The following is a 15783-nucleotide window of genomic DNA, read 5'->3' as shown; positions in this document are numbered from 1 at the left end:
ATTGATTGAACTCTAATGCACATGGCACAGTGCTGGGCATATAGTGGGCTCCTCGAACCCATCTAATATTTGATCCACAGGGTGACACGGTTTATTAGCTGTGTGGTTCTAATCTTTCCCCCAATAATGTCTATGCTATTGCTTAACATTTCAGTCTAAACATTCTTCCTTTTGTTTATTCCACTGCCCATGTTTTAAAGTCCAACCTGTCATTTGCCTAAGGGGATAGAAATTAGCATGTACCTGCCACTGCAGAAGTGAAGTAAAATACTCACCCAGGAGGTGACCTCTCCAAGTCTAAAATTTTTCCCAATGAAGAAGTGAGTAGGCAATGTCACCAAATAAATGAGAGCCACAGATACAAATAGAAAGATTATAGATAATTTTTCACTTAATATATAAAGAGCAACTTCTGTATACCAGCTTCTTGGCTAAACAATTTATCTATAATTTTTTTGTAAGTCTTCTACAATTAGGCTATATTCTCAGTTTATAGATGAAGAAACAGGCTCAGAGAAGTTAAGCAACTTTCAAGAACATCCAAGTAAGTAATAAAGTCACAGTTTCAGCCCACTCCTCAGCTGTCATCCTTACAGCTTGCTACTGAGCAGAACTTCAGCCTCTCCTTGAATACTTCCAGTGACAAGAAACTCATTATCTACTTAGGCAGCTTCTTTCATTATTGGGTGGCTCTAATGGTCTAAATATTCTTTCCTCACATGTATCAGCAGCCACTTTGCTCTTTAAAAGTCTGACAGGCCTTCCCTGGTCACTTGGAACAAGTCAGTGGGCTGTAGAAGGTACTCAAACTATAGAATTAGAAAGACCTGGCTCCATTCCTACCATTCCACCTATTAACCACACTAACTGTCAAGTCACTTCTGCCTCTGTGCCTGTTACTTCATCTGTACAATAGGAACACAAATACATACCTCGTGTAGTGTTTTGGAGAAGAAAAAGTAAATACTATTTGCAAAGCTAGATGTCTGGAAAATAAAAATACTCAAATCATTATTTTATTAAGTTGGGTCCCTCTTCCCCTAACAGCCCAATGGACCAATCCCTTCTGCCTAAGTCTTCTCTGAGCCAAACACCCACAGAGTCTTTAATTATTCCTTACAGGTCAATTTCAAGTTTGTTTACCAGCCCAGTTGTTCCCTTTTGGACCTGCTCCAACCTGTTAATGTCCCTCTTAAAATGCAGGACCTACAACTGAATATAATAAATTAGCCAAGATGGGAAGTACAGCCCACATCCGGTATTTCCTGCATTCCTGACACCTTCAGTCTTCAGATTTTTCTGAAGTTCTTAAGAATTATTAGGTTAAACTTAGGTTGGCATAAGATTTTAGTGCAATTATTTGAACCTTATTTTTCTTTGTAATAATTGCTAACATACTCAGTAGTTCCTCTGTGCCTGGCACTGCAATTCTCACTTGATACATATTTTCTTGCTTAGTCCAACAATTTTAGAAAGTATCCCTATTATTACCTTTATTTTACTGATAAGGAAACAAATTTGAAAGTGTTAAATGATCACACAGCTAATAAATCAGAACCAGCTAATAAATGGCAGAATCAGATTTGAGTCCACCATGCTATCCTACCCCCATTTCGAGCATTTAGGAAATGCTTACAAAATGTAAGTACTTTCAGGGATTAAAAAAAAATGAATATGACATAGGCAGAAGACATATGCAGGGCAATTTAACAGAAAAGGAAATGCAAAGCACGAAGCGATGTTGGGCTTCTGAACAATCTGTCACTAAGAGCTCTTTCTCCCCTCCAGCACATTCCAATGTCTACAATTTCACGGGCAATGTGAGTCAGTGGAGAAAAAGGGAAAAAGTGGAAGCAGTCACCTCTCTCCTTTTCAACTTTTACTTACTCGCCATTGCCTTCAGCCCTTGCCCCTAGCACACTGCCTTATGAAGAATTAATTTTCAATGAGAGCCAAGTTGCTGGTCCTGGGGGGTTGGGAGGGGCTCCTTTACTCTGCTATGGCCTTTCTGCCTCAGAAATATTTCTAGCTTTGACTCAGCAATTTTGCTTCTAGGACATGAACAGAGGTTTGTGACCAAGGGGGTTTTTCCAGCATAATTTATGATAGCTAAAAATTGAAAATAATATAAATGCCTATCAACTGTGGGAGAGCAAAATGAATACTAATTTTAAATGAGTGCATATGCCAGCCACACACTGGCATATGCACTCATTTAAAATTGTGTTTCTAAAGGTTTAATAGCAATAGAAAATGCTCATTTAGAATCTTCAGTCAAAAAAAAAGAGGAAACAACACTGATTGTAATCTGTAGAGGGAAAAAAGACCTGGAAGAAATTTAGCAATATGTTAACAGTAGATATCTAGATAATGCGATTCCCAGGTGGGTTTTCATTTTTTTCCTTGAACCTCATTGTATTTTTCCAATGTGCATTTTTTTGCTTTAATCATCAGAGGAATTTTTTTTTTCAAGAATTGAAAGAATCTGGTCTGAGGGCAACCAGCCAACTTGTGAAAAATAGTTTTTACCACTTGAAAGTTTCCATATGTGCAGCAGCAATTACTACTCTGTTACCATCATATCATCTTAATCCTATTGATTGAAATGCCAAAGTAACGCTATTAATTTACTACATAACAGATAAATTACTAAGAGCATAGTACAACTACCTGAGATTGCTGTGGTACTCTTCTAGGGTCAGAGTGGGTGGCCCTTCTAGATTCCAATATAAAGCACAAAAAGCTTCTGGAAGTTCATATATTCATCCCCCATCACAAAGCCTAGATCCGCCAACTCTCTTTGAATCAATAAAAATTGTATCGAACATGTACACTGTGCCACGCACCAAAGTAAGCACTGTAAAAAAATGCTTATTCCTTACAACCTTATGAGCAACAACTATCACCCTCATTTTACAGATGCAGAAACAAAGATTTAGACAGAATAAGGAACTTGCCCAAGGCCACACAGCTAGTAAAAGACAGAGCCTGGATTTGATGCCAGAGTCCATGTGCTTAGCCCTGGAGCACGCCCTGTTTCAGCCAGAAAACAAGTTCTTATGCTTTCTTCGACATTATTTTAAATAGTAATTTAAAAGTTAGAACAGGAGCTATCTACACACTATGGATGAGGAAGCTGAAGGTTACATGTAGTAAAGGACTTGCCCAAGATCATACAAGGAAGAATTGCAACAGGTAGAATTCTGCAAAACCAGAATCTCTGACTCCACATCCACAGCTTGTTGCATTTCCAAGGTCGCTTCTCTTTGCCTCTGAGACATGAAACAAGTGGCAGAAGGCAGTGGGACTCAGGACCCCATTTGGTCCCCCTGTGCATTAGAAAGAGGTGACCTGCTGGAGGATCTTGAAGGTACAGGGTAAAAAGGACAGAAATCCCAAGAAGAGAAGAAAACCTCAGCAAGGACCCTAGAGCTCCTTTATCCTGAAAGAGTAAAGGGGCATTGGCCACAGAGCCTTGTCGTTTCTTCGTCATCCATCACTCTTCCTTCCACCTCATTAAGTTCCACAGGGTGTCAATGATACTTTTCCTGAATTCTCCTAAGTAAATATTCCTTCTGGAAGGTTATACTAAACCACAGAAGAGTAGAAACTTAAAACCATACATATTTGAATTGAGTGAGCTGTTTTAGCAGATTTGAACAGCGGCTCCAAAACGTATGCCAAAATTTCACCTCAATTAGATTCATGTATCAGCTCTGCCACTAACTCACCTTGATTAAGTCTGTCAATCTCCCCAAGTCTCAGTTTTCTTATCTGAAAAATAGAAAATAAAATGTTTGATGCTTCATAAAGTTGTGAGGAAGATTAGAATGCCCGTATGGAACAGTTCTTAACTTGTGGATGGCACCTAGAAAGTATTTGGTCATTGGTAGTAGCCTTTGCTATTCTCAGTTAATCTCTGAGTCAGTTTTCTTATCTATAAAATGGAGATGATAGTCTTGCAGGAGTATAATATACATTTATTAATTTATAGCAGGTGATCAGTGAATGTCTTTTTTAATTCACAGGATGACCAGGTCTCATAATTCTATGACCCTGCTACTCACTTCTTGCCCAAGACTTTGGAACCTGCTGAGTGAAACAAAGAAGTTTCACCCCGCTGAGCATAGCAGCAGCTCTGACTCTGCCTTAAAGGATTCAGGGGAATCAACAAAGGCTATTTAGAGAGCATTATTAGAGCCCTGGAGCGTCCCTAAAACTCTGTATTTACATGCAAATACCCACTTCAGCTAAACTCTACCAACTCACAGTTAAGTGTTCACTTTCTGAAGACCAGTCACTCCATTTATTAAAGGCAGCTTCAGGTTTTAATCCAAATTGCCCTTTCTACAATTTAAAATCATTTCTTCCTCAGTGCCTAGTGAGGATTGTTTATTTTCTGAACATCCTCCTTTGAATCATAGTCTTTGGATGCTTGAAGATCACACACATCCAAGCTCTACTCCTATGAAACCTCTGTTTTCTCTGGGATAAATACTACAGTTTTGCTGATGCATTTCCTATGGGTTCATTGCAACTTGGCTTTTTTTTTCCACTATGAGTTTGAACTAGTATAGACTTGGAAGGGAAAAGTGGTATGGTTTTTTCTAAAGGCCCTGGATATTAAAGCACTTATGTGTTCTCACATACGTTTTCCTCTACTAGTTTGAGAGCCCCTGGAAAGCAACAGCTATTGCACATTCATCACTGATATAGTTAAGAGAGAAGTCTGTAAGGACAGGTGAACCTGGATAAATTATTTAATCTCTATGGACCTCACTTTTCTCATCAGAAAAAACAGAGGTAATTATACCCCAACTCAAAGGGTTATCTTGGGGATTAAGTATTGCAAATAAAGCTTTTGGTGTAATGCCTGGTACAGTACTTTATAACCACTCAGTAAGAGCTGGCTGTTATTATTTTATTTGTAACCTCCTCTAACACATAGTACAATCTCTGAAAATATAATAGGCACTTCCTAATTATTTTAACTAAATAAGTAAATGAAATCATAAACTAATGCTATCTAAAATGAACTTATCAGTATCTAAAAGCACCTAATGAATAAAGTTGACTAACCTGAGAAATGAGAGTTTATTTCCACAGCATCCGTAAAAGTACTGTGACCTTCTGCCATTCAAACACCTGCAGTTGGTAAAGGCAGGTACTATTTTCAAGATGAGTGAACTGAGAAAAAGGCAAAACAAAAGGCAAGTTGACTACAACTAAAGTGTGATAGAAATGATGTAATAAACAGTCAAGAAGGTTTTTCCATATCATGACTGGTTCTGGGGAATGGCCAAGGAGTCAAGCAGAGGATAACCCAGACCAGACCTGGAGCCCTCCAGTTATGTTATGGTTCTACCATCTGAGACTGAGCAGGCCTCCTACCTCTCAATCGAGCCTCGGTGTCATCACCTGGACATGGAGATGCTCTCACAGGGCAGATGTGAGGATCAAATGTAGTGATGGATTTAGAAGTGCCATAAAAACTGAAAGTGTTACATGTGTGCAAGTGATTATCAATTACATTATTCCCAACCCATACTTTCCAATTCCCAGACCTCCAAAATTCCCAGTTGTAATTCCAGAGTTATGAGGAAACAGTTATATCATGAACCAGAGAGACTCCTCAGAGGGACTCTGCAAATCACTATCACTCGGAAGAGTCAATAAATTATAGTGATTAATATCATGGGCTTCAGAGACCAGTTGTCTCATGGGGCTACCACTTACAAACTGCATAACCTCAGGTAAATTTTCTGAAAATGAAAGTGTCAGCTTCCGCATCTGTAAAATGGGGATAATGATGTCATCTTCATGGTATTGAGAAGAGATTAAATACAGTGAAATATGTAAAGTATCAATGAATGATAGCCATTACTGTCAGTAGCTAATATCATGTCTTCATCTGTTTTTATCCTGTTGCTGTCTCCTCAATATCTATACTCCCAGGCCTTTGCAACCTCAAATGACCAATGCCTGCTGATTAATGCAATCTTTTTTCCCAAAACTTTCTGTCCAGAAGCCTGGGCTCCATTCTGCGCAAAGGCACATTTCTCCAGTGAGATATTTCTGATTTTAAAAAAAGCTGCATTGAAGGTAATGAGAACCATTTGCTCTTCTGTCCAACTCGTGGGATGCATGCTGATTATGTAGGGCCTGCTAAGAGCTTTCCCTCAGTCAGAGTAAACCCAATAGGCCTGTTCTTCCACACTCAAGCCTCTGAAGAATCCCCCTGGATTCTTCACACCATAACTCATCTGAGGGCCACTCGATGCCCCCAGGCTTAAGCCAAGCATTCTTTCACCATAGGACCAGCCTGCAGAACACTGAAAGTCAGAGGCACGGGAAAATTCTTCTGAGTAAGACGCATAGATACAGTTGGGGCAAAGTGAGATGGTTGTGGTAGAATTATAAATAGCGACATAAGGAAGCAGGAATGTAGGGTTTATGTGTAAACATAGGTTTGACCTAGGCCAGTAGTCCAAGACATTTCATGTGAATACCACTGAAAGAAATGACTTTTTCTCTTATTTTTCTGCCTTGTATTTTCCCTGAGGACATTAAATATTTTCCCAAGGGGTTGACTAAGAGTATCAGGGCCATAGTTTAGGACTCTTTGGACTCCAGTCAAATCCTATCACTGATGACAAATAATGTTACACAGCTAAATTAAGCTTCCTCTGGAATTTCAGGTATATATCATCCATTTAACAAATATTTATTGAGCTCTAACTGTGTGCCAGGCTCTTCATGAAAACCATGTTTATTGAGAGCCTGAAGAGACATTTGTGAAAATCATGATTTCAGGGTTTTGTCTATATAACACCTTGATGGCCCCAATTCTGAGAAAAAAGAAGGTTACAGAGCTGAAAGTTTGGCTTGAACCAGAAAAGACCAGGGCTGTCATGACTCCAGCCTTCACACATGTGCATAGAGTAAGGAAGATGAGAAAAAAGAAAACATCAATGTACTGTAAGCAAATACAGTGTGGAATGCCAGAGCTGGAGAGATCAAGTCACAAGCCACAAAATTGATTAAGCCTCACTTTTCTCACCTGTAAAATGGGGACAGGCATCCCTGCCTCTCAGGCTGTTTGGAGGATTAAACGGGATAAAATATGTAATGTGCAATTCAGAGTCCACATTGGGAACAGCAGGTGCTCAATTAATGTCATTTCTTGCCACCAAACAAGAAAAACGAGAAACTTTTTGAAAATAAAGTGAGATGCTGTAAGAGGTAAAGAGACCCCCTCATCGGGTGAATAGATTTTATAAACTACAGGAAATCCCACTCTATAGACCAGGCTCAGGGATTTAGGATGTTGTAGCAGGGCCAGGACTAGAGTGAAGCGGGTGAGGCACAAAATTTAAGGAGGTGCTCACTCTCTGGTTCCTGCAAGTGCAGGATTGGCATTTATGAAACCCTGGGATTGAGTGCCTCCTTAAATTTTGCTAGGTACCTCATTCACCTTTCTCTAGGTGGCCCTACTTTGTGGGGATACATACGATAAGGCAGGAGAGTTAGTGGATGGAAGGTTATCCAGAGGAAAACATGGAAACTGATGCTACATAGTATATGGGATCCCTAGAGGACCAGACTTCCTCAGGTGCAGAGGCAGAACCAGATGAGATTTTAAGGTTTAGTCCAGCTCCAAGAATCCAGGATTTTACATTGCTACAAGAAGAAAATCATGTGCAAATACATGTGTTTCTTATTCAGATAAGGGTTCCCTATAGGGGGCAGTAATAACTGTGGGAGGTAGGACAGGAAGGGGGAGAGGTATCTTGTTCCATAAGACCCTGAGGTGAATTGGGCTCAGGGCATGCCAACAGTGACATTCTGTTCCCAGGGGTGCTTAGCAGATCATGAAGTGACAGTAATAAAATGTCAAGCACTCTCCGGCCAGCCTAAGCCCCTTACTGCAATCAAATAAAATCAGAATTGCACAGCTGGCTGGGGGAAGCCAGATGCTGACCTGATGATCCAACTCAGGCAAAGCTGAGGGTGACCAGCAGGGCCCAGGTTGCACGACAAGCCCCAAGTGCCTTGGGATCAGAGCCAGGGATAGGAAACTGGCTCAGCCTAGAAAGCCAAGAGTGCCAGCCCAGCTCAGCCCCACCTCTTCCCAGAAGACCAGGACACCCACCTACCCCTCCTCACCATCCACCATTTCTTTTTCATTTAGAAAAAGACAGCCCACAGGCAATGGGGCAAGAGAAAGCTTTCTCCCGTGAATACACAATTTGAAAATGGCAAATGTTGGGTCTTTCTAAAAGCACACAGAAGCTATAATTAATAAAACTCAGATGATTTCTCTAATTAATCCCTGCCTTTCCCCCAAATACTGCCTTCCACCACTGAGCCACCATAGCAGTCCAATTATGCCACCTAAGCAGAGTGGCAGCCTCTTATAATTTCTTAAGTACCTAAACTATTCTATCTACTGGACAATAAATAATTAGAGAGCAAAGGCCAGTCAAATCGAATTTTTAATTACTACTACCTGCCAGGCACTGAACAAGACAGAGCCTACCCACAAGTGTTTCATCTTCATTTCTCATCATTTCCCATTCTCTTCTCTCCCTCCCTCCTTCATACACACACTAAACTCTTCTTTCAGTTCTCCAAGTTGTCTCTCACTTCTAAACTACACATCCTGTTCCTTCTACCCCAAACACTCTTCCTCCTGTATTTTTCCAGGCCAACTCCATACCTAACCTTCAAGTTTTACTTAAAATGTCATTTTCTCCACAAAGCCTCTTGGAGACTTCTCATCCTCTCACCAAGTGTAGTTGGGTACCTGTCCACTGTGCTTACTGAATTCCTCAATTATAGTGCTGACCGTGCCTCAAACTCCTTCGTTTTCAGTGTCCTCTTCCTCTTCCACCTCCCACCTCCCTGTCCTCAATCTGCACCTCCAAGTTCCTCCTCCAGCTGTATGGGTCCTTCCCTTGGTTGCTCTCAGCCTCTTAGTCCCTCTTCTGCCCCCTTCTTGTCTTTCCTCCCCTTTTTCCATCCTGATCTCCTGAACTTCTCTGCTCATGGTGAACTGGAGAGGGAATTGACCAGGGGGATCCCCTCTGCTAACCCAGAGTGGTTCTTGGGGGTGTGGTGCCATGTAAAATGTAGCTGAAATTGTTTCTCCCCAGTTTTACTGTCAACTCTAGCTCATTTGTAATTCAGATTGACAGTTTTACATTGATTCCCTATTTGCAATTGATGCTGCAACTGAAGAATGAGAATCTGAACATTGATCTGGCCTTTCTTCCAAGTAAACCTTGAGAAACAGATTGACCCTTTGGAGAAAAAAGTCTTGAGACTAGGTGAGGAAGAACCAAGATACAAAATCCCATTCCTCCAAAGAAGTCCAGACAAATCTGGATGTCCAGACAAATCTGGATCCCCAGACCAGGTGTATGAAAAAAAAAAAAAAAGAAGGAATATTATAGACTCATAAAATGATGACAGGGATGGAAGGGCTCTTAGAGATCATCTTAATTTCATTATATAACTGGGGAAACTGAAAGCCAACAAGGGAAGTGACTCACTGAAGGTCACACAGCCCCCCACTTCATTACATCACCCTGCCTCCAACCCCTCTGTTGAACTCTACTCCTGGAGCTTTGCATAGTCTTTGTCATTAGGAGTAACATCCGAGGTCCTTTAAGTACCAAAGTCTCTTAGTGTGACAAATCCCCTGACCAGAAGGTGGTGGAAAGTCTAGTCCATGCTCTAATCCCCACATACAACCATAAACATCCATCTATTTGGCCGGGCGCGGTGGCTCAAGCCTGTAATTCCAGCACTTTGGGAGGCCGAGACGGGCGGATCACGAGGTCAGGAGATCGAAACCATCCTGGCTAACACGGTGAAACCCTGTCTCTACTAAAAAAATACAAAAAACTAGCCGGGCGAGGTGGCCGGCGCCTGTAGTCCCAGCTACTCCGGAGGCTGAGGCAAGAGAATGGCGGGAACCCAGGAGGCGGAGCTTACAGTGAGCTGAGATCCGGCCACTGCACTCCAGCCCGGGTAACAGAGCCAGACTCCGTCTCAAAAAAAAAAAAAAAAAAAAAAAATCCATCTATTTGTATACATAACATACCTAATACATCATACCTAGAAACCTGCTCACATCACACAAACTCGCCTACATCCATAGACACACAAAAAGAAACTAAAATATATTTGTTCCTCATCCTGTCCATCAAAACTAGCTCTTCAGGATGTAAGGATCTTCAGATTATTAAGCAAGAGTGTCTAAATAGTCCTAGAATACCCTATGAATTTTCAAAGCAACACTAGATTGCTTTCAGTATTTTTCATTTCTGTGTATAATAGTCTAATGTTTTGTATAGTCAGTGCATCTATCGTAATAAGCCTTCTCAGTAAGGAATAGAAAACTTGGTCTCAGAAGACCTCACTGTCTTTCTGAAAATTACCATTAATCAAATCTGCCTAAACTGAGTCTGATTCACCCACCATATTTTAGTAATCCCTGAAAAAAACCGCATCATTTCCAAATACTGTCATAAGGTCAGAAAATTTTAACAATTGAGTGTTTCATTTCTCAGATTCATTCCCAGCTCTTCCGTCCAGCAGCTCATGGTCTATAAGCAAATGCTTAAGTTAACTGGGAATGTTGGTACTAAAAGAGCTCCCCAATGCATATTTACTCTACACAGATGCACAGCACATCAGATTCACCAGGGTGGAGAGGGGGAGTTTTGAATAATCCTGTTCAAATTGTGCTGTCTAAATATAGACAGAAATGTACAAAGATTATCAAGTGGAGGGAGGCACAGCTACTTTGGCATTATATGGAGCCTTTGTATTTGGAAAAGAGTTGGGAACTTTTGGCCTAGGGCACAGTGAGGGAGGAGGAGGATTTGAAGTGATTGACATAATAACAATAAATCATTATTGCACCAATTCTCTTCCAATCTTTCTTATTATCTCCGGAAGTCTCGTTAGATGTTAATATGCCTCTAACGCCTGTCCTACACTTGCTGCACTTCCTTTGTAACTTAGAGGAGGCCTTGGGCTCAGAACATTGGCAAGCAGCAGATCACTAGAATTGTAAACTCTTCTCTTTTTGTCTTGTTGTCATTGTATTTGCTATTATGGTTCTCTTCCATTATGGCAAGTAATATTAGTTTTCTATTTGTGAGTAGTGAAATGTAGTTTCCTTTTAAGTAAGTTTAAACTTAAAAGAAGTGAGGCAATTTAATGAAAATAATTAAGTGAATGACAGAGGTAGTGAACAAACAGGGCAAAAATTATGAAAGGGGTAACAGGAAACAGCTGGTAAATAATATATGGGAGAGGCTGGACTAGAGATTCTCAGAATATGCTATTGTGAATCACTCGACAAAACAGAGGATCACTGGGTAGTTCACAACGATTTCCTCTCCATTTTTAAGTGTGGCAAATTCAGAGCAGTGTATATACAGATTGCTAGAATTCAGACACATGTTTTGACTTACTTGGATATAACAGGGCAGAACAAGCTTCAGAAACAAATCGTAATAATAGCATGACTATCATGATTTTATACTCTTCACAATTTACAAAGGACTTTCCCTTACGTTGTAGCATTTGGATAAGTCAACACTTGAAAATGTAAGTTCTAATTCCTTCTGTCTTTAAAGTGCTGTGTGACCCGAGGCCAGTAACTTAACCCCCCGGAGTCTTCATTCCCTCCACTTCGGCTCAGTGCCAAGGTTTTAAGTGAGCCAGTGGCTGGGTGACCAGACTGCAAATACCTTACTGCAGACATGCAAGTTAGAATAACCAGAAGACTCTTCAGCTTTGGGGAGGATTCTGGTATTAAATGGCATGTTAGGGCAATAGCAAATGGTATGAGATAATTTGGGGCGAATTCATTCTCCCACTGTACTGCCTAATAGGATTCAGGCTTATGAGAGAGGCCTAAGGGCCAAGAGATCACTTGTGCTCCAGGAACTGCTGGGAGGGAGTACTACGTTCCCAAATCTTATTATCAGAGAGGAGGGGTTGGAGAGAGTAAGGGAGCTTATGAAAGCTTCATAACTGCCACTCCTAGAGAGGTTCTAGAAGTGAATTATAACAGCAGAAAAGTCATAAATCACTAGTTGCGTGCCTGTGGTCCCCTCTGCCTACACCAGAGCCACACAGCAGCCATGAGTCCAGTGCTGAATGGACTGTGGCCCCAACTGTGGGCCATGGGAAGCATCTGGGAGGGCCTTCCAGCCATGTGGGCTCCACGGTGCAGATGAAAGCGCTGTGAGACAAGGAGCAGCCCCAGACCCACTCTGAACTGCTTCAAACACACACACACACACACACACACACACACACACACACCATGCCGCAAAGAGAAAAACAATGTATCGAGCACTTGCTGTGTTCTAAGAGCAGTCCTAGGTATTTTTAACTATGCTACCTCAGTTATTCCTTGTGCAAAACTCATTTGACAGGTAAGAAAACTAAAGCTCCTCAGACAGGTTAAGTAACTTTCCCAAGGTAACACAGCTAATAAATGACTAAAACAGGATGAATTCCAAATCATCTGTTCTTTTCACTCTTTTGCATTATTCTATATTATGTTTCACAGTACATTTCAAAAACAAACACATGCAATATGCACATCACAGACATACATCTACAGAAGCATTTTACACATTCACAGCCTATATCCCATGTATATATACAGCTCACATACAGACACCTCACATATATACACAAAAAATGCCCATACTAAATGAGATACTTGACATACATACACATGAACACAGAAATTCACATTTTGCAGATACAAACCTATGTGACCTAATTCACTATGCATCTGCAAACACCCCCACGCACACTCTAGTCCCCACATACATCCATACACATCCATCCATCTGTATACATAACACGTGTATACAGTCATACCTAGAAACCTGCCCACATCACACAAACTCACCTACATCCATAGACACACACAAAGAAACTAAAGCGCATTTGTTCCTCACCCTGTCCATCAAAATTAGCTCCCCAGGATATGAGTAAGGATCTTCAGATTATTAAGCAATAGTAAGAGTGTCTAAAGAGTCCTAGAATACCCTCCGAATCTTCAAACCAATACCAGATTGCTTTCAATATTTTCCATTACTGTGTATAATAGTCTAATTATTTTAAAATTGTTAATCCACATATAAATATTTATGAACACTTTTTACTAGCCAGGATATTTGATTAATTAAAGTAGCACATTATTCATTCATTCATTCGCTGTGCAATTACTGAGCACCAATTAAGTAAGAGACACCATGGTAGACACAGTGGGGAATGAAAGAACAAACAAACAAATAATAAATAAAACCACCATGACTCCTGCTCTTAAAACACAAACACAGATAACTACATCAGCACCTGGTGAGTGAGTTTATGGGTGTTGGGAGGGGTGGAGGAGCAAGGAGACAAGACGGCTCTGAGGCTTCTAATCCTAGAGAGCAGAAGTATATTGACGTCATCTGGGGAAACTGATTTAGAGGAGCAAGTCTGGGAAGGAAGCTGTAGAGTTCAGGTTAGGAGATGAATTTGAGACACTGGCAGAACATTGAGATAAACGTGTCCCACAGGTGTTTTCAAATTAGGAAGGGGGTTTTAAGGAAGAGGCCAGGGTGATGACGGATTTGAGAGTCATCCATTATTAATTGATTGCTTAAACAGTTACAACTGATGAGACCAGAAAAGAAGCTGCGAGGAAGAACAAGACGGTTGGGTACAAATCCTTGGGGAACGTTATGTGCTGCTTGGCTAGGTGACAGAAGCTTCCACCTTACACACACACACAGACACACACATACATTCATATCTCTATGCATTTCCTCCAACATCCCAGTCCCACAAGCACATGTCAGTGCTGCTCATGGCTCCTAACTATCTCCTGGATATAATTTCAGTACTAGGAAAGCTCAGTTGCCCAAAGCAACCCAAATTAGTGTTCTGCACTAATTTGAGACTTCAACATTGACTCTTATTGAAATCTATATGCTTTAAGAGTTTAGCGTGGCAATTCCCCAAGGATCTAGAACCAGAAATACCATTTGACCCAGCAATCCCATTACTGGGTATACATACCCCAAAGGATTATAAATCATTCTACTACAAAGACACATGCACATGTATGTTTACTGCAGCACTATTTACAATAGCAAAGACTTGGAACCAACCCAAATGTCCATCAATGATAGACTGGATAAAGAAAATGTGGCACATATACACCATGGAATACTATGCAGACATAAAAAAGAATGGGTTCATGTCCTTTTCAGGGACATGGATAAAGCTGGAAACCATCATTCTCAGCAAACTAACACAAGAACAGAAAACCAAACACTGCATGTTCTCACTCATAAGTGGGAGTTGAACAATGAGAACACATGGACACAGGGAAGGGAATATCACACACCAGGGCCTGTCGGGTGGTGGGGAGCAAGGGAAGCGAGAGCATTAGGACAAATACCTAATGCAAGAGGGCCTTACAACCTAGATGACAGGTTGATAGGTGCAGCAAACCACCATGGCAAATGTATACCTATGTAACAAACCTACACATTCTGCACATGTATCCCAGAACTTAAAATTAAATAAATAAATAAAGAGTTTGGCAGAGGGAGAGTCATGTTCTTAATACATGAGTAATTCATACTGTGGTATGAATGGGGCCCTAAAGCCACTTTGTTGAACGGGTGTGGGGTGGGAGAGGGGTGACAGAAACAGTGTGATGCATCCCCACAGTCTGATTTCTAATCACCTAACTCTTGATACAGTGAAGTAGGCTACTACCGATTTACTCTGGGTCCTACGTCTGTCCCTTCTGCTAACTGGGCCTCAATTTCCCAAGTGAGATTTTCTGAAGTTTGTGTTTCTTGAGACAGTGATCCCATAAGTACAAGCACATAAGCTTGTCAAAGCTTCTGAGGAGACTTGAGGTAAAATGCCTGATAAAATTTGTGTTCCAGAATGCATCTGACTTTGCAAATTTTTAAAAAATTGGTGACTCTGATTCTGAAAATAAACCTTGAGGAAATGGTAAATTATTTGATCTCTAACATCCTTTCTGTCTGTGTGGCTCTATGGACCTGCGAGAGTGCAGTTGCCCAACACAGGGTTAGGTCTACTAAAAGACTAACCCTCCACTCTTCTCTCCCAGGGACACCCAGCTGCCAAGTGTGGTTACTCAAAATCCCAGAGATGAAGCCCTAAAAATGTCAGTGACTTCTCAGCATCAATCAGACACTTCGCTGCCTGCCAGGATACCATGCTGGCTGATATTTGGGCTGGGTAAACAATTTAACCAGGGCCTTACCTCATTAAAGACCCATATTACTCATTTCTCCAGCTAAGAACACTCTTGTGGTTCTACAGAGGTTGGACAAGGCTGGGATCTGATCACAGTATGAGAAAGAGCCATCATTAACCTTTTGCTTTCCTCTCTTCCTCCTTAGCCTTGCTGCTTCTAAGGAGGCTGAAGCTGCTCGCTCCGCACCCAAGCCTATGTCACCCTCGGATTTCCTGGATAAGTTAATGGGGAGAACCTCCGGATATGATGCCAGGATCAGGCCCAATTTTAAAGGTAGAGAAAACATTCCTTCCAGACCCACAGGGAAATGTTTTCCCAGATTAAAGCTGCATAGTATTGCATGCAGATGGTAAATACACAGTGTGAATCTCATGACTCTTTCCTCTACCCAAAGCAGACATTCTTAATCAATTCAGTCTTCTCTCCCACCAAGCCCAGACAAAGCCTCA

The 15783-nt window shown here is 41.1% G+C and overlaps 1 protein-coding gene across 3 annotated transcripts in view; it reads left to right on the top strand.

The window, feature by feature from the left end:
* GLRA1 (glycine receptor alpha 1) overlaps nucleotides 1–15783 on the top strand; it is a 99532-nt gene that overhangs the window by 16816 nt on the left and 66933 nt on the right. For 2 of the 3 annotated variants that reach the window (XM_033180676.1, XM_033180675.1), the window contains exon 2: nucleotides 15480–15607. The exons of the other annotated variant lie outside the window; for it this stretch is intronic. In XM_033180676.1, the coding sequence (XP_033036567.1) occupies nucleotides 15480–15607 (128 nt within the window). The remainder of the gene's footprint in view (nucleotides 1–15479; nucleotides 15608–15783) is intronic. 3 annotated transcript variants of the gene reach the window in all.

The sequence above is a fragment of the Trachypithecus francoisi genome, unplaced genomic scaffold, assembly GCF_009764315.1.
Source record: "Trachypithecus francoisi isolate TF-2019V2 unplaced genomic scaffold, Tfra_2.0 Lachesis_group2, whole genome shotgun sequence".
Taxonomy (NCBI): Eukaryota; Metazoa; Chordata; class Mammalia; order Primates; family Cercopithecidae; genus Trachypithecus; species Trachypithecus francoisi.
Note: the sequence above shows the minus strand (reverse complement) of the source record. Positions and strands in the feature narration are given on the sequence as shown.